The 20,355-nt window shown below is 38.2% G+C and overlaps 1 protein-coding gene across 1 annotated transcript; it reads right to left on the bottom strand.

Annotated features, from left to right (window-relative positions):
* Positions 1–251: 251 nt before the first annotated feature.
* LOC103146106 (protein sprouty homolog 3) lies at positions 252–17,884 on the bottom strand. The gene is made up of 2 exons (XM_007563859.2): positions 17,200–17,884; positions 252–5,389 (listed from the first exon to the last, which is right to left on the bottom strand). The coding sequence occupies exon 2, from the start codon at positions 5,308–5,310 to the stop codon at positions 4,426–4,428; it is 885 nt and encodes a 294-aa protein (XP_007563921.1). The 5' UTR covers positions 5,311–5,389; positions 17,200–17,884; the 3' UTR covers positions 252–4,425.
* Between the last annotated feature and the right edge of the window lie 2,471 nt (positions 17,885–20,355).

Here is a 20,355-nt window from a genome sequence, read left to right as displayed (position 1 = left end):
AACTAGACGAAAAATGCTTTTTGTGTTTTTGCAGTGTGCCAGGTCCTTGCCTTGCAGTTCTCAGTCAACCTTGCCTTGCCTGCAAGTGCAATCCTGCAGAACGTTCATGAGACGGTTGATGACTCAACTGTAGATGAGACAGGATGAATGGAAGTTAGTCTGGCCTCATCATTTGAATAAAACTGTCATCTTGATTACTGGTAAGATGGAACAGCTGCATGATAAAATCAGACCATATGAACTCAGCGTTCGTTTGAAAACTGTTGTTTTATTGGTTTGTCTTTTGCCAGGAGGGCAGCAGCAGCCACACCACACTGAGAGGAACAAAGAAACTCAAACAACAACATTGGTGCTCTTGGCTTTCACTGAGTGCTGTAAAATAAATACAACATGGTTAATGTTAGCACAATTGTTGCAACCATTCAAATAAATATATAGATGAAGCAAAAACAGCAGTGAAACCAACTGTGAAATGCATATTGCATATATATATATATATATATATATATATATATATTTCTTTATATATTTGTTCTATATACTCTCCCTAGATTCTTTAACAACTTACAAGATGCCAATTAGCACCAGGAACGATGCTTGCTACGACCCAAGCAGAAGTGGAGTGGTTATTGTGGGAGCCTTCAAACATTTAGCAGCAGACAGATTCCTGACGATGCATAGGATTGAATTCATGCAGACACATACAGAATCATCTGGTCAGGGGAGTTGAGGAGAATGAGGAGCAGCAATGCGTGCCAATCAAAACTCTTTCAACTGAAATTAGTTCTTAGTCAATGTTTCGTCATTTTTTTAATTGCAAATTGAAAGTGTTTCTTATGATTTTACAGAAAATGTATCTATTGAGGTCAGGATTAAAATATAATACTTGCAAGAAGCAAAAACAGGAAGACATTTAAGACGTGAGGAAGCAAGGAATATGAAGTAATAAAAAGAGGACGAAGAATAAAAGAGTGCACTGTAAAGAAACATGAAGAAACGTATCTAATTTATGGTAAAATATCAGCAGCTGTGGTTGCCAGAATTTTACTGTATTTATATGGTAAAATTGGAGATGATTTTTTTTTTACAATGTAAACAGGACAGAAAGAGGGACAGAAGAATGAGGAAGAAAAAGCAAAGTGAAAAGAGGGAGTAAAGAGAGAAAGGAAGGAAGGAAATGGAGGATGAAGAAGGAAAATGGGCAAAAGAGAAGGATAGAGGGAGAAGAAGGAAAGGGGTAGAAGTGAAAAAAGAAAATGAGAAAAAAGATGGAAAGATGCAGGAAATCAACAGGAATAAAGTTAGGAGAATCATAAACTCAGTTCATGATTCAGAACATTAATATTAGTTTGCCAGGATGTGCCAATAAAATATGAACACTTAAAAACTATTAATTTAAACTAAGTTTGTCTGGAACTGAGTTTGGCTGAGTTTGACTTCTCCTCCACAGTTCCCCTCTCTGTGTGTTTCTGTACACAACAAACCAAACAGCTAAAGAGTTCAAGCTAAAGCGTATCCAGAATGAAACAGTTGTTCCTCACATGCTCTTCACAAGCACCGAGGTTTGACTGCAGGCATTCAGCCACTGAAGCAGAGATTCTGTGCAGAATCCACCCAAGTCCACAACAATGAAGATGCAATTGAAAAACGTTATTTTAAAAATGTTTACCCGAACACGCCAGTGTTTTTAAATCAGGCACCCAAGCTGTTCTGCTGCTTTTGAAGCATAGTCATTCACAGTTGCATGCATATACCAGCAAAGTATCAAAAATGGCTCCAATGAGGAACTTCTTTTTTGTTTTCAGAAAGCATGGTTTTATCTGTCTAGAATATAAAAATGGGTCCTCATATGTATCCTCATTGATGTGGACGTAACACTTAGGGATTTGATTACTGAGCATCTGATTATGTTGTTTGGACTATTTGCAGTAATTATGGCGGAGACAATAGTAAATGCAGAAAAAGTTGCAACATTGTGACTTAAAAAAAAAGGAGGAAAACATTTATAAGTCAAAACTCAACTTTCAGTGTAGGATCAGTGATGTATGGAAAAATCTAGGGCAACTCTCAGGCAAAAACTGGACAGTATCACTTCATAACAGAGACATGAATAACAAATGCTGCTAAAATAATATTACAGTGCTGGAATATGTGTTTCTTATTATTTTTATTATACTCAGAAGTTTTCAAGTGCGTATCGTGCAGAATAATATCCCTTTTTACCATTTCTGTCTTTATTAACTAACACAACAGGCCTATGCTAGCTGGTCAGGCTATCTGCTCAGGTACCAGGGCTGCAGTTGGTTTGCTAACAGACATGACATTTCGGACACTGCACCTTAGTCAACATTACCATGATTCTTGGCATAGCTCATTTTCATCCTTTGTCCTAAGACAAAATTACAAAAGGAGCAAAAAAATAATGAAACACCTCAGTGCACAATGAAAATAGTTGTTTGAGACACAGACCTTCATAAGGTTTTTCTGATGTGGCTCACTGTGGGACCAGGTGCACAAGGCAAAACCCATTTGTTGCTAACTGCACATGTCAGCTGGGTGTTAGACTTGTTTCTAAAACCCATCATGCTTGTGAGAGTTGCCCTAAAAGTTTCAGAAAAGATCACAATTGTGTAGGAACACAGGAAATTTCTCACTTTAATGGAAAACAATATTACTGTCTGAAAATAACACTGAATAAAAATAGTTATACAGCTGAAGGTCCACAATTACATATAAAAATATAGCAAAGTAATATTTAACATATCAGGTCAGTGTGTACGTCTGTGCTTATTCATGCACAGACAGGCTAAAACGTATTCATTCTTAAACCTACACACACACACTGTAAAACATATGCACACGCCCAACCCTTCACACAAATACACACCCATACTCGTGTGACTGTTGTACTCATTCGCCTTAGATGCTCCCTTTTTGAGAATGTCTGTTGCATTTCTCTTGCTTTGAAACCTGAAATAAAAAAGGATGACCTCATTGCAACATCAACCACCTCTTTTTCCCCTTCTTAGCATCCCTCTCTCCATCTGCCAAACACCACAACTCCTCCTGCATCCTGTCCACCCTCCTCCCTCCCTCCCACACTCCAGTCTTCTATGGCCCATTAAGAGCTAACAGGAAGCTAATTGCCTGTTTGATCAACTCTCTGTGGGCCTGGAACTAGAGGCTTTTAGCCGACTGAGCTTTAGAGGGAAGACAGATGAGGCAGGAGGGAGATACAATATAAATGCCTCGTGTCTACTTTCTAGTTGGATTGTCTTAGTTCTCTTCCATCTGTCTGGGTTGAGCCTTCATCAGATGTCATTATGACCGAAAACTTCAAACAATCAAAAGGCAAGCTCTTCTCGTGGTAATTTTGCTTATTAACAAATCTAACCCTCATAAACCAAGGTATTACCTGATTGGTGGATGAGTAAATAGATAAGAAAAAGAGGAGTGGAGAAGGAAGATGGAGTTCGGTCAGTGGGGTGAGGCTGGCGACAGACTGACTTCAAGAGGAAACCTGACCAGACTCCTGGAGCTTGACTAAAGCAGCACAGCTAAAAATAAAGACAAGGGAGGCTTCTTCTGCTGACAAAACAACACACACACACACGCACACGCACACACACACACACACACACACACACACAGGTTGTACAGTAGGAGGAGACACACAAACACATTCGCACGCTGCCTTGACACAATGGATGCATCCTCTCTGGTTTAATAATCCCCAGTTCAGTTCTGGGTGGAAAACATTGTCCATCCACCTCACAGTGCTTTTCTTTTACAAATGAGCTTAATAGCATTTAAATTCACTTAGTCAGTACAGTGGATGGTCCCATTTTTTGGTTTCAGATTGTGAAGACAGTCACTTTATGGCCTTTATGCTTTGCTTAGCCCTAGTCAAGCAATCAATGTAGCAAAAAGATTTAATTTGTTCCCTTTTTGTCCTTAGATTGCAGTAAGTGCTCAGAACATCACTTCAGGATTAGTTTCAGTACTTGCTCTGAAATTCTGTTTCTGGAGAACGGAACTCCTGTTGGCGAGGATTGTACACACCGTCACGGGTCAGTCACTCCTCTCTGTGCTCCACTCGAACCTTCTGCAAAGGGTGGGGAGGAAGGAGGTTTAACAATAAATAAATAGATTTTATCACGCTGAGATAACAAGACAGAAGGCAAAGAGAGGTTGTTCTTGTCTGAGAGTCTGGGTTAAAGGTAGAGCTCTTGTTTTCAGGCATTAAGTCTCCAACATGAACAGGCACAGTAGGTCTTTGGTCCCCCCTGAGTTGGAGATCTAAATTCAAAGTGTTTTAGGAGAACAACACTTGACGTTGGGTTTGTTAGGTTGGTATTTATAGGCAGGTGGACCACAATGTCACCATTTTTTTTGGTTTGATTTTCTCCCCCAACTCTAAACGTGTCATAGTGACTTTTCCAGGTCTTTGCTTCGTAGCGGTGGGTGACCGGCGTTAGGGTTGGAGGCAGAAATTTTGCGGCAGACTGTGTTGGTGTTGCTGCACCTGCAGCCAGGCCGTGTTGCTCGGTCATGTATGCACTGGCATAGTGCAAGACACATCTTGGCAGGGGGGTAGCAGCAGAGGCAGGGCAGACAGAGTGCCAGCAGTGCCATGGTGCTCCAGCGAGCGCAGGCATGGGCTGCAGAGCAGGAGCATGGCCGATCAGCGCAGTTATCCTCGTCATCTTGGGCAGAACAGTGATAGAACAGGCCTTTCACACAACACAAGCATGTACCATACTCCACGGTGCTCTCGGCAGAGCAAAGACAACGTTGTTCACAGGCCCAGCATGAAGGCAGGCGGCGGGGGCTGCAGCATTCTTGACACTTGCAGCGGCCACATCGTTCACAGATGAACAAATGTTCAGCTTCCTCGTCTGTCAGGCCTTTACCAAAGGAAGTGTTGGACTTAAGCTCCCCTTTAGGCTGAGAGTGGATGACTGAACTGAATCCGGAGTGAGAGGGCGTCAAACCTGCCAGAAGCCGCTGATCGGATGTGGCACTGGTCCGAGAAATCGAGGAGCTTACGGTGCTGGAGCGGCTCAGGTGTGCCAGATGAGCATGCTGCTGCTGACTTTGACTGCGGGACAGAGCAGAGGAGAAAGAAGAAGGCTGGGGGTGATGGCTGTATACTATACGGTCCTCGTGGGCATAGTAAAATCCAGATTGGGATGCCGGTTCCAACGCCACTGGTCTGTCCACATAGTCATTGTTCGCCCGGATGGTCCGTATCTGGTCAAGTGAGAGTACTGAGTCCTGCTCATTTCTCAGGGAATGAGTGTGTTCCATCCTGGGGAGCCAGCAGTGTGGCACCGGGGCCGGATGCCAGGGCAAGGGGCTCCCAAATCTCAAGGGACATCAGACATATCTGCAAATACACATAAGAAGAGAGAAAGCTGCTTCAGTTGTTGGTGCTTGAGTTATCTGAGATGATCAAAAGTTGTCAAAACATTTCAAGTCCAAGTTTATTTGTGTAGCACATTTCAGCAACAAGGCAGTTCAAAGTGCTTTTCATCATAAAAACGTTATGCAGTCACCAGTTATGAAACAAGCAATAAGCATTACATCTTGTCAATTGTCATCGTCAAAATCATAGATACTGATCAACACTGATCATGTTGATCAGTGTTCCATTTAGAACTAACCAAAGACAACTCCAAACAGACAGGTTTGTAGCCTTGATTTGGAGGAACTCAGTGTTTCAGCTGTTCTGGTACTTTCTGGAAGTTTGTTACTGATTTGTGGAGCAGAGATTTTTGGACATTTGGTTAATTAATTTTGGCAGCAGAGGCTACAAACAATCATCCACCGTGTCACTCTGACCGTGGAGGATCTCTGCTTCTCAAACTAACAGTTATTAGTCTGCCAGAAGCAGAGAGAGGCGACCCGCTAATTCAGCATCTGTTAAACACAGCTGCTGCTGGTGCTGGTGCTGCTGCTGCTGCTGCTGCTGGTGCTGCTGCTGCTGCTGCTGCTGGTGCTGCTGCTGCTGCTGCTGCTGCTGCTGCTGGTGCTGCTGCTGGAAATCACTCCCATCTGCAGACTGAGGCTAAATCCTTCCATTCCATTCTCTTGAATTAACTAAAGTTTTTTAATGCTATTTGAGTCTTTACATTAGTGTGTTTTCAATAAAAATAAAAAATATAAGTATATTTAAAGTTTCTACCTTCATAGGAGTAGTTTTAGTATCACTTGGGGAAAAGTGTAAGTCAAAACCTAATGCAGTTAATTTTAGTATTTTGATGACCAAAGATTATTTTTAATGATGCAACTCTGAAAACCACAGGTAATAAAGCCCAAACATTTGGCATCAATAAATGTCCATGGAACTGAAGACATGTGGTTTCTGTGGTTTGAATATGTAAAAACGGTTCGGTGGGTGTGGTTTCCTGGTAGTGTTACAGATTTCTGTTACAAAAAGAGAAAGAAATGAAAAATTCCTCCTCAACTTGTTGAGTTAATCTCTTCAGAAGTTTCACTTGGTTTGGACATCAAACTGGACATAAAACAGCAATTGTAAAGGCACAAAGAGGACGAAATATGTTTAAGACGAGCTGGTTTATACTTTTGAAAGTTTGGTTGTCTCATAACAGAACGGTAATAAGAGGTGGGTGGAGACCAGCTGGTCGATTAGTAACTACCGATTGTTTACAGAAATACTCAAGTATAATTTTTGAGGAAACATGGCTTAGTATAAAGTAATCAGAAAATTATATGGAATTAAATCGAATTATTTGATAATTAGATTTGAGAGTAAATATAGTCATATATTGCTATAATTAATCCAAATTAAAATAGGTTTGAACAAAATGGCAATATGTGGCTGCAAAAATGCAAAAGACACACCATCTGCAACAATCATGCAGCAAGGCATAAACACACAGTAAAATATCTGTCCATGCAAATCTCCAAGGTCAAGAGGTCACTGCCTCATCCTATAAAAGATAAATGGAAATGTGTTTTGAACAGAAGATTGTTAAGATGGTTAAAAGAGTAACAACAACAATACTATATAACCTGGTATTGTTTTTGAGGCAGGAAAAATATTTTATAAGTTATCGGCATGAAGGGGGATGATGTTTGACTCCAAATATATGTGGCACCTGAAGCTAAAGGCACATAGTCAAGAAGAAATAGAAGGACTTTGGAAAAAGTTGTGCAAAAGTGACAGAATTATGTTTATGCTTTTATCCAAATTGAGTTATTTATTTTTTCTATTTCTTTTTGGACCTAATGTAGGTGGATAAAACCCAAGAACAGCAGTTCATCACAGGAAAGAGAAGTACACTGATTAATTAGCACTTTCTGAGTAACAAAAAATACTGAAAAAGCCCCATTTACCCCTATGTATTAAAAAATATACAGAACAAATTGTGGCATTACAGTTTCTTTTTGACTCAGTGTGACCAGTCAGCCCCTTGGTTTCCTCCTTCCGCAGGTCCAGCCATAAAGCAGCAGATAAGGAAGGATGGGGCTGGTTAGACGAAGATGCATTTTTCAAATTAGTTTGAGAGGAGAGGTCCTGGTGACTAATCTCATCAGACAGACCGGTGGCTGCAGCTCACTCCTACTCTGCTCGCCTATCAGACCATCTAATTGTTAAAAGGGAAGAGGCCTGTCGTTCATTTTCATGACCTCATATTTACTTACAACTGATGCCACCCTGAACATGGCACAGATCCCGGAAGTCATGAGAGATGGTTGAACACAGCAGAGCCTAATTCTTTTCAAGCTCAACTAATTGGAGGGAAGGACTTTCTGCTCCAATATAATTTTTCACTCAGGATATTAGACTAAGGGAGGGCTACACTTCTGCAATTTTGTTTTACACTTTTTGCTTAACTCAGTGTTTTCTTGTTTTGTTACGTTTAAAAAAAAACTGATTAGAGGATTGATTTGTTTTTTTGTTTTTTTTAAATAGCTGAAATAACCATGTCAGGCCAGGAGGGGGCGACAATAATAATAATAATATCTCTAAATGCAAAGAAGAAATCAAACATCGCTGGTCATTTTCTGAGCAACTATAGTTTTATTTACTTGTTCATTTTTGCACTATTGAATCAGTTCAGTCCAAAACACAGTTTTAACCTAAAGGAAACTAAATGTCATATTATTCTAAACGTCATTATGGATGATGATGCTGTTGGGATGGATGGGCCTCTGGTAGCAGTCAGTCTTGCACCAAATCTGAAGAGGCCTCTGGCTTCTCGACACACTGTTGATGTTTGATAGTCTTATGACTTTTATGCAGATCTGTTTCCAGGCAGAAAAGACAATATTTCATCTTCTGGATGACACCATTAGTTACTGGGAAGTACTGTTAATCCATCTTCTTCGCTTTTACTGCTCTTGCGTATTAGTGAAATTCCCTCCTAACTGGGTTTCTAGCCTGTGCAGTCAAAACTCTGATCATCCAGAATGTGCTGCCACATCTGGTCAGTCTGAAAAACAGACATGTATTTATAAGTTGCTTTAACACCAGCCACAGCTGAAACAAAGTACTGGACATATGTGACAAATAAGATAAAAGAAAGCATAAAAATAAAGTGACAAAGTTAAGCATATAATAATGAATAAAAGAGGCTCAATTCAAAATGCAATAAAACGACACAGTTAAACATATCAAATCAATACCAATAAAAGTTAAGTAAAATCAAGTCTCAGCTGGGTTTTCTAATGGGTTGTAAAACTGGACAGTGAAGGAGCCTGTCGAATAATAATGGTACTTTCACCACTAAGCTAGCCAGATGTAGAGCACATTCTAAAAATAAATAAATAAATTTCTACTACTATTGTGATTTGTGGCATGAGCTAAATACCCACAGCAGCACTGCTGAGGCAGTGAAGGGGTCAAAGGTTCACTAAAGTCTTTACAAAACGTTAGAGAAGAAACTGCATTACAAAGATAAAGGAAGACAGTTTAGAAGATCTGGAGACGTTTACAGCAGGATTCATCTCACAGATCACGGTCCCATTCATAATCCAAAATGACAACTGCCAACCTGGCAAGAAATGAGTTCTTACTGAAATGGCAGGTCGGGCAGGTACAGCATTAATCAGAAAAAACACCCCACAGTCACTTTAGAGGTGCTGCAGAGATTTGTAGCGCAGGTAAGACCATTACTCCCCCTCTGAGATCCTCCAGACTAGTGGCAGCGACAATTAGCAAACATCTGAGCTACTTCTCAGTCCAACACTCATAATAAGAATAGTTGTAAATGGCCTCAGAAATCTTGTTGTGATAACCTGAGGAAGCCAGAGCTTCAGAAAGAGTAGGAACATCTGAAAGAGACAGAGACCAATTTCAAGAGATCAAATTGTGAAGTCAAATTTCTGTGAAGTTATGTTTGATATAGCTTGAATTTTCATAATAATTGAAGTTAACATAGTTCCTTGATTGTGCTTAAATATGATTATGCTGAGTGTTACTGTTGTTTTGGCTGGAGCTGCTTGGAGGTCTGTTATCAGTCCTCTGTCCATAGCAGCTGGGAGAAGAGTTGACGTGTCTGCATGTGTGTGTGTGTGCGCGTGTGTGTGCGTGTGTGTGTGTCTTAACGGTTGGTTAAGGTTAGGCATAAATGCATTTACTAAAATGAATCAAAGTCAATACAATGTCCTCAGACCAACTGAAGTACAGGGGTATGTGTGTTAAAGGAAGTAGGAGGGTGGGGCAGGGAGCATCCCCCTCTCACATTACAAGTGGAGCTGAAGGATATGTGTGTGTGTCTGTGTGTGTTTTTTATGAGTCACATGTTTGTTATTGTCTGAGGATTCTGGAAAGCTGGCTTCCCAAAACACGGTTTCCATGGAGACATCTTCCAGTAAAAGGGTGTGGGATACAATCTGCAGCAGTCACTTAAACGACGGCTTTGTTTAAACATATAACCAATATCGAAAGTGAAAAAAAAAATTATAATGTTTGACCTTAGTACACGGTATGGCAATATTTTGTTTTTGCTGCTTGTAACTTATAGACACTACAAAAGTAAACTGCTAAAATTTGTTACTTGTAAGCAGCAGGTGGCAACCTGCTAACTAATCACACAGCAGTGCATGTGTAACGCCACTGAAGTGGCATTACAGAAATTGTTGGTTCAGGCATGCACAACAGTTTTTATTTGGATCTATTCCAACTACACATTGTCCTTTCAGTTGCAGTTAGGGGGTTGGAATGGATACTGTGTTGGATTCATGAACAAGGAAAAAAAGAACATGATGGGTGAGACTTGTAAAAGGTGTTTGCTGCTGTATGTTCACCCAGATATTCACATTAACACACACTTTTTCCTTTCACTCAATTTTCCATGGATATTCTTGGAAACCACTGTGGTAGCATCAAGTTGGTGACTGTCATTTACAGTCTGATGGACAAGTGTCAACTCAGCAGCCTTCCCAACAACATGGCCATGACTTAACGTTTCTTTAGTATTCTTATTTTCTGTGGAAAGGTATGATTTTTATTTATAATTATCTTCAAGCTAAAATCATCACAATTAACAGAACACCTGAAATGTATATTTTGCTTTTTAATTTTGTTGCTTTTTGTATTTACACCTTCTCATAATAAATTACAGACTTGTGAGGAATTTGAAAGTACTTTATTTATTCTTACTTGATCTGCTCTAATTAAATATCTAAAACACTAAAGTAAACTTGAGATTGGGTTAAAGATGAAAGTTGCAAATTCAGCTGAACTAGATTCTGAAATAATTTTCAAAAAATAAAAGGTGGTGTTGTGTATCCTGTTAAATTAGATCCACATTGTGTTGTCTAACATCTGTAAGTAAAATTGTTATGGAATTTGAACGGTTAAAATACTGATAGAAACCTGTTATTAGGTTGTCGCTACATGTCAGTTACCAAATACTAGTAATACTAGATTAAAATCACTGACGCCATGGTCAGTTTGAGTTTGAGTTTCAGTCTGAATTTCCATTTGATAACACAACAAGAACGCCTCCTGACATTGGAATTCTGACCTAAAAAACATTTGAGTTCTCCAAGCAAACCTCTGGCATTGTACTGAAAAACCTCCATTTGTGATATTACGTCGCTATGGCTACTTGGTAGTTGGCGCTATGCCAACTACCAAATACTCTTTTTTGGACATAGATCTGGACCGTGCTGAGCTTCCACTTAGGTGATTTTCTGACTTGCACTTTGACCATGGTCAGGTTTGGCATCAAGTCATCATAGGATCAAACAGAAACGGATGAAATTCCTGCATACAACATAGAATAAATTTAAATAAACGGCACTGTAGCAGTGGAAACTAAGAGGGAAAACTGTGAAAGAGGGAGAGCTGATGTTTTCAGAAGCTGTCAGCAGTAACCTGAGGAAGGCGCTCTGGGGGAGTATCAGTAATGACTGAGCCTCTACCCTGGGACACACTCACACACACTCTTTTCCATCACTTCTTGCAACGAAAACACCATGTCTGTCTTTGCTGCAACATAATTATTCAACACATCAAATTTCTAATCACTATTCAGTGTGGCATATGTATTTTAAACACATACATGTATGACACCCATCCAAGAAATTAGATTTTTTGTCTTTTATTTGAACTGTAATTTATTATTACAATTATTATTTTTATTACAGTTATTCTTTCATATGTGGAAACTGCAGCCTGGCACTTATTCTTTTAATGGTGTGTAACTTACAGTTATTTTATTTTGGTGTTTAATTTCTGTCTTCAAGACTACAGTTCATACTATCCTGTATTATGGCTTAGACTGACAGGGCTTCTCTGTTTTACACTGATAATTACGTTTTTCAGCTGCAGCAGCTCTCCCATGGGTTTCATCAGGGCGTAGTGTTAGTTACCATAATCCTTCCTTTACAAGCCTCAAAATGTTTGTGTCAAGTTTTTTGCATTGTGTAATATTGTTACCAATTACTTTTCTGATGGTAATCTTTCCATAAACATAAATGGTGATATTTTTTGCAGTCTTAATCATATCACTCTAGTTCTGTTCTCCCTTCATTGGCTTTATACCGATTTTGGTTTACAGATTAAATTTACATTGTTTTTTTAAAGCTTTTTCAAATATGATAAACAAGTCAGCACATAAGTCCTATCAGACATAATATGATATATTTCTATCATATCATGATCATATTTTCTATCTTTTATCAATATGTTTATCCTTCTTGGAAGTGATATTAGCATTTTTGAGTAGTGTAGCCAGAGTCCTAACTTCAATTGGAAAGAGACTCTCTTTCCGATTCTAAAAAACAAAACAACAAAAAAATCAAAATTTCAAAAATTCAATTGAAGGTTTACAAAAACCTTCAAATGAATCAAACTGAGCTCCTCCTGCAAGTCAAATCACCACTAATTTGAATTTAAACAGAATAGCACAAATAAAGTCTATCATGAACTCAGAAAAATACAGACTACACAAGTCTATTAAAGCAACTACAGTGTAATTAAATTGTTTAGTTGCTTGTACATGCATATGTTCTTGTTTGAAACATTGTGCAAACTCAAACACCCCAGAGCAAAGCATTACAAATGGAACATCCCATAATCAGGATGCCAATGTAAGGCTTTAGAGACCTCCTGCTTTGATTTGAATGACTGTCACTATCAACTGTCTGAGTTATGGGTGAATTCTACAATAAGCTCCATCCAACGGGCTGAATGTCTCATTAGCATGCAAAGTGTGTATCCATGACAACTGAAAGAAAGGATACAGTCCTTTACTGTATCCTTTACTGAAAGGATACTGCAGTCCTTTAAAATATTATTAATTTGTACACTAATATCAAAGTCACAACAAATTATGCAATCATTACACAAAATCTTAGCAAGTTTTATTGGTCTAGTTTCTAGTCCAAATTTCTTGGTACACTTCAAATGACATAAAATTAACTTACAAGTAACTTTTCAGCAAGATATTAGAGCTTGTTTTATGTCAATAATTATTTAATATTGATAAATAAGTTTCTGTTCCATTGGAAGGTTATTTACCTTGAAACAAGAGAAACATATTGTTATAAGGGAAATAATCTGCCAGAAGAACTAATTCTTTTTCATCAATATTAAGGAATTATGAATTTAAAACAACCTCTTATATCTTAATGAAAAGTTACTTGTAAGTTAATTTTATGTCATTTGAAGTGTACTGTGATATTCAGACTGGAAACTAGACCAAAACCACTAATATGTTGTATTTTTTCAGTGTAGAACTCCAGGTTAAATATACTAGATTGTATATATAGTAGACAATGACACACACATGTTTACTGCTAATGTAGCTGCCCAAAGCAGAAAACAGTGTCCCATACAACTAAGTCACTTTTTCTAAATTAAAGCAGTGTTTTTGGATTTGCATACAAATAAGCACTTTATACATTTTAAATTTTAAATTTCTGTTGATCAATGCATTATGAAGGCCTTAAAATGCCCAAATCTTAATCTTGGGCATCATTCATACAGCTGACAAATTGCATACAATAAAAAATATTGTACACAATTTAGTAAAGTTCTTCAAATATGAATATCAATATTAAATAAAAAAAAGTAAATGCATCCAACATTTACTAAATGAATCATCTGCTGTCTCAATTTTCATGAAAAGAGATGCTGAGTAAAAATTGCACTTCTCTACAGCAAAAGGGGTGAAAAACTTATCAGCGGACCCCTTGTCTGACTTCCTGACTGTCGCTGAACTTAACCTGCTGAACTTCACCGATGTTAATCATCTTTTGCCGTCAGATGACATCATGGTTTCAAGCTATTTTCAAACCAACAGCACAGTTTGGAATGAGGAGGGGTTGCCCTTCCCTCTCCTCTCTTTTCCCATTTTCTTTTCCTCCTCCTTCCACTCACTCTTTCAACTGCTTTTCACCCATTCAGTCCTGCTGACCTTTCCCTTAACTCTTTTGGCCTTTTTATCCTGTTGTGCCTCCAGTTGCCAAGTTATCAAGAGGAAATGAATTAAATTTTATGAACTGCAGTGTTTTTCAAGAGTGGCAATGCATATTTTACTACCGCCAAATGTCTTGTTAGTTGTCTTATAGTCTAACATAGAAAACATTTTTGTTCATCTTTATGTACAAATACCCCAAGTGTTTCAAACCAGCAGAATTCACCAGGTCAAATCTTTTAATGTCATCACTTCAGATTTTTCTGGTTCTATGATTTTCCCTTGAAGGACAAGTCTGGCACTAAGACCCAGGGGCCTTCCTTCCAACGCCCTCTGGGAGCTCAGCAGAATTCAATGACAATAAACTGGACGAGATACCGGATGTGCCGAATCTGACCCCAGCGGAAAGACTGAAATAGACACTGCAGACCAGAAAGTCCAGGCAGGGGAAGGAGGAAATGAGGAAGTGAGAAGAGCCAGAGAATGAGGGAACCAAGTATGTTTAAAATTATGAACATGAAACAAGTAGAGACTATATGAGCCAGTTGTTTACATATTCAAATAAGTTAAATTTTCATTTTATTTACATTTATTTAACCAGATGAGACAGTTGATATCTAGTTCTAATTCACTCTAGCTTACTATGATATTGCCATACAATCAAAAAAGAAGAAAAAAGTGAGGCATAGCTGGTCTTTAATTCTAAAATCCTCTGAGGAACAAACAACCAGAGACATATGCTACGTAACCAATAATATGTTTAGTTTGAATGTTGTAAGATCATGAAAAAGGAACCAGACTTTAAGCAAAAGGTTGGTTTTCACAGATGAAACGATTGGCTGCACAAATTCAATGTTCATTTTCACCTCAGTTTGTGTCTTCATAAATTAGTCACACAGTACCGTGCAATATTTGTTTGTAAAAGTATTGCTTCAGCTTCCGAAAGCCTAAAGTGAACAGAAACATAATTCAATTGTCTTTTTTTTAGTTTATTGTTATTACAACAACAGTTTCCAATTCTCTCTGGTTTTTTAACATGCAACTGGAACACCAGAGGGCTGGGAGGAATGTCAAACCCAATTCAGTTACAACTTTTAAGCGATCATTTAATGGCAGTACGATACAGCTAGCATAACATGTTAGCTAAGGGAAGACTAGCCAGCCCTTTGCTCATTTTAACTGTCATTTTGTCATTTGATAAGTTAAAATATGCATATACTGTAGGTGTGAAGTAAACCACAAAATGCTAATGTTTTCCCCATTTAGCGTTCCAAACTCATTATTGGAATTAAGTTACATTATAACATGTTAGCAAAGGTAATGCTAGCTAGCTCTTCAGTCATTTTGGTTTACTAAAAGTTCAAATTGACCATCAGAATGGGTAAGAAAGAGAAATCAAGTGATGATTAAAGTCATGGTAGACATACAGACTGGAAGGGGCTAAAATAAGCATTGAGGAACTATTTTCATTTAGGATGAAAAATCTAACATCATGGATGAATGAGTCTTTCAAGATGGAAAAGAAAAATTTATGGAGAAAATCTGCAACCAAACAGCAAAGAAATCTTAAGGATTTAGATAGTTTCTGTTAACAGCAGTGGGTCAGAATCAATCCTGCAAACCACTAAAACCTGGTGAAATATCTCAGTACTTTTATCTCTTTCTCCAACAATTTCTAAATAATGCTGCAATGAGATCAAATACTTATTTCACACAATGACTTGCAAACCATGTTTTAACTTGAATGTTGTTAATTTCTTTCTCAAGTTTTTTTTTTTTATTTTATTATTATTTTTTAATCTGGTCTCTGCTTAAATGAGGAGACTTTAAGAAATCAGCAGGAGATCCAATATTATTTTTCCTTCCAGTGCAGTTTTTACTAGAATAAAGTGAGATGTGGCTTTTTGACTTTTTCTCAAGCACATCTTTCTTTTTTATGTCTTCCCCAAAGATTGATGTTCGATACTTGCTGAATGAAATGTTGCCATCCTTTAGCTGTTTTATTGTTGAATAAATTAAGAAAATATTTGCTTCGTATCTCCGCTCCTTTCTTTCCACCCTTCATTCTTTGTGGATAAATTCTTCTACTGAACATCTGTCCATTTGTCCAACTATGGTGAACACTTCTTCCCAATGCCCGCCCATTCCTCCCTCCCTGCATCCGGTTCATTTCCTTTTTTCCGTTCTTCCCATCAGTCCATCCCATCATTTTCTCATCCACCCGCCCCTCCAGTCCCAACCCAACGCAGATGGGTATTGACGTTCCACATCCGACCTTGAGGACGATCAATCCCGGCCTCGTATGTCCCCAATGCATTTACATGTAAACTGCTCTGGAGCTAAGAATTGGTTTTAGAAGTGGAACAGCTGGAATAAAGTTACCTTAACTTCATCCCAAAGCTGCTGAGTAAAAACTTATCTAGGCATTTTACGGGGTTATACTAAAGTGATGAAATAGATGCACCACAAGGTTAACCATATTTATTTAAAAATAAAGACAATTTCCTATTGCTAATTACCAACTTCTTATGTGATGCAACAGTTAAATTTCAAGATGAGCAGAAACATTTCCTGCTGATGAAACCTTCTTGTTACTGATTGTGAAACGTTGTCTACTGGCAGTTTTATGCTGTATATTTGTAGGTCTGCATGTTGAAAAGTGTTATTTTATTATTTTAATAAGACTCCTAAAATATGTACAAAAAATGTTTTTTACAGTGTTAACAATGCTCTACAACTATTTGCATTTGTATTTTTTCTCACCAGTATTGTTGTTTCCCTGATAAATTTCAAGTCATTAAGCTGTTTTTCTTTCAGATGTTGATTAATGAGACTTTAGAGCAGCATTTGCAGAATTTGTATGTTCTGTTCCATGATAAAATATATTCAGGAGAAGGAGAATTTAGAAGGTTCTTATTCTCAGGGATCGACACAAACATGAGCAGGGTGTTAAATTACCGTGTAATGCAGCTGGTTGTTAATTAACAGATAAAACGACAGGACTTACATGTAGTTAGGTCACCTTGGTTTTTTAAGTGTTGCAGATTTAAACAATTATTCCTGAGAGATTGTTATTTTAGTTACTGAAATTTTAAAACTTACACTGATTCTTAAGTACAAACAAACTTTAAACAGAGTAAATTTTAGGATGCAAACTCTGCTTCCACAGAGTTACAACAGGGAGTTTGAGTAGCTCTGAATTTTCTCGAGAATCTTGAAACAATTCTTTCACTTCAAGGTCAGGCAAATCACCAATAGATCATGATGAGATCGAATGGCAACAGGATGAGTTTATGCTTACCTCTGATTGGAGGGAGATCCATTCTGCAGTGGTGTGCCGGTGCGTCCCGGATGTGAGCGTGCAGAATCCCTACAGTTTCTTTTTGTTAAAACACATAAAGATAAACCTGGTGTTGTGGTCTTGTCAGTATCTGTTTCTGGGCTGGGAGGATGCTCTTTCTCAGTCAGAACCACTCTTCTCCTTTTCCTCCTCTTCCTTCTCGGAGTGTTTCTGTTCCCAGGCGCTTCCTCTCCAGGTCACCCCGCTCTTCACCTTCCAAAAATAAGCCAACTAGTCCTTTTGCATAAACTGCATAAAAACGAGTACCCCCTCTCTTCCCCCCAGCCCCTCTCTGTCCTTGCTCAACAGAGATTCACTTTGGAATGGCTGCTCCTGATGCTGGAATCGTGTCAAACAAACAGGCACATATATGGCTTTGGTATATTTTGTCTGCAGTTCTCAGAGCAGGAAATGAGTCTTCAGATGCCTGAGAGTGAATCAGAAATATCTCCACACAGGAGCAGAACTTGCAGTGTGAAAACTTGATTGCAAAAAAAAAAAAAAAAATCTGCTTTTAGAGTCTGAATGAGAGGAGATACGAGTCAGGATTGCTAGGTAAAAAAACAAATGTATTCTTTGTTATTTATGAAAGCTCTCCCTGTCTTTCTGTTGTAGTTTCCTCTCCTCTTTCTAAGAGATGAATGACTGAGAGCTGCATGCAGTCTGTGTCTCTCTTTCACACACACACATTATCTCCAGTCAGCCCTCCTCCTTTCCCGTCTCCAACTCCTCCCTCTTTCATCACTGAATTCAGCTCAATTCACTTAACTCTGCTTTACCATGACTGGGCAGAAGTTGGACTTAAACAAGTTCTGGAATCAAGTCAAGATGCAGAGGAGGAATGCTTAAAAAAAAATCTAATTTAATTAAAACAGAACTGATTCATCAAAATTTCCAAATGTAAGAACTTATGTTCATAGTGTGAAGTCATTTTTGGCAAACTAGCTTCATTGTATTAATAAAACTTTGACTTACATGCTGAACATCATCAGTATATAAATAAACAATTTATATATGTTTTGATGCAGCAGCAAAATCCTGGCCCTGGTGGTGATGTGGATGAAGTAGCATTGGAGGGATCAAGGAACCTGTTTGGACAAAGTATTGATGGTCAAATCTTACTCAACTACAAGTTTGCTCTGTCAAAGGTTTACTCAACTTAAAGTGCCATAATATTGACTTTTGAAAATGCTTAAGTATTTGAAGGTGCATTTAAAAACTACTCAGGTATTTAAAAGTACAAATGATATTTTTCTAATATCAATACATTGCTATATTAGTCCAAAGTAAAATATTTCTCTTTCAAATAGAGGTTAAGTTATAAGTTTCCCAAACAATAAAGACTCAAGCAAAGTAAAGATTAATTAAAAAAAAATATTTAAAAAAATCCTGAAGTAGAAGTGAATGTACTCAGTTACCGTCCACCACTGCCTGTTTCTGGACCCCAGCAGTGATGGATGCATTCGAGCTGCAGGCGGCCTTTTTAGGTCTTTGTTGTTCCTGTGGACAAGAACCAGATAGCCAGAAGATCCAACTGTTGGCAACTGCATTGAGACAGAGCAGTACAATAGACCGAAGGCATTCAGTCTAAAGGGTTCTGCATGGTTGAACCGAACCGCTAAATTTGGCTCAGATTGTTGCAGCTGCGTGACGAAAATTGCCTAATTGTATCCTCAGCCTCACATTGTCTCCCCCTTTTTATCACAACCCCAGGGGTGAACTTTTCGTCCCCTCTCTTTCCAACGCTGTTGTGTGATTGGTCTGAATTTTGGTCCACTGATGCCTTCTGTTTTTTTTTGTTTGTTTGTTTGTTTTTTGTTCTTTTTCTCGAGTTGGTGTGTCTTTTGGACCATAAAAGGTCTGTGTGAAAATTAACATCTGAAAATCACTTAACCGCTCGTTAACAGTTTGACTTTGGTCCGACTCTGAGCAGGCTGGGCCTGTCAGGCACTTGAAAGTTAAACTAAGATTGTTTCCACAAAGGAATACTTTCAGGTAGAAAACAAGCATCATAGCGGTGTGTCAATCAGTTTTTGTAACTAAAACACAATTTGTGAGGAATTTGTCAATAAAACCGTTTGATGATCTCTGATACTCTCTTCTTCATTCCCTTTTGTGCATCTGTTAAACCAGCAGCATATAAGTTATTTGTTTTCAATTCTGAAATCTGTTCATTTCTAGACAAAGGACAGGCTAGAAGTGAAAGTGATCATGGAGATTGCTCGTCTCTCCCCTCATTCATTTGTTCAGTGACATCACTGACTGATCATCCTGAAAATGCTGCACGACTGTAATACGAAACCTGCCTTCTGTGTGTGCAGTGGTGTGGGAAAACTCATTCATGTGTGTTTGGGTGTGCAAATGAACCTTTTTTTTCTTTTAGTCTCTGTCCTTACTCAGCAAGATCTGAGCTACAGCAAGATACACTATGTGCAGGCGCAGACACACACACATACACACAGATGAATGTAATTGGACACTGGTCCCTAATGGGGTTGAGGGGGAGTTCTGTTTCCTGTTGAGAAAAGTATCTGAGATGAAACAAACTGCTGATAGAGAGACATTAAGATGGGAAAAAGACAATGAAATTATCTAAAAGAAACCAAATCCACCTCCAGTGAAGAAGTGCCATCTTCCCAAGAAGTATGAGGCATCTTCTTAAAAGGAGATCTCACAAATTTATTCTGCAACTCACTAATTTGACAGAAATACTTTATAGACTTATATAATCTCTTTTTTAATATATATATAAAAAACAATGAAAGCAGTGTCTCACAAATGTATTCTCATAAAATTTAATTCAGGCTTGAAATCAGAAAAAAAATTATCAAATGACATGACCGCGGCGAGGGATGCAGTTTGTCATCATAGCTCCACAGATTTTCTTTAAATACATTGTGTTTTTTTTTTTTGTTTGTTTGTTTGTTTTACCACATACGTATCTGGTCTTTAGGTCGACGTTTTTTGTTTAGTAGAAAATGATAGCTGCATCTTCAAAGAAATGTTCTGCCAAACAAGCAAAAGAACAGCTTAATATCCGCTCTGTCGACAACGAAGAACTTGCTAGGCTTTTTAAACTAGCTGTAGCAGATGCTAGCAAGAAAGCCATTGACATGC

This window comes from Poecilia formosa, unplaced genomic scaffold (assembly GCF_000485575.1).
Source record: "Poecilia formosa unplaced genomic scaffold, Poecilia_formosa-5.1.2 Scaffold152, whole genome shotgun sequence".
NCBI lineage: Eukaryota > Metazoa > Chordata > Actinopteri > Cyprinodontiformes > Poeciliidae > Poecilia > Poecilia formosa.
Note: the sequence above shows the minus strand (reverse complement) of the source record. Positions and strands in the feature narration are given on the sequence as shown.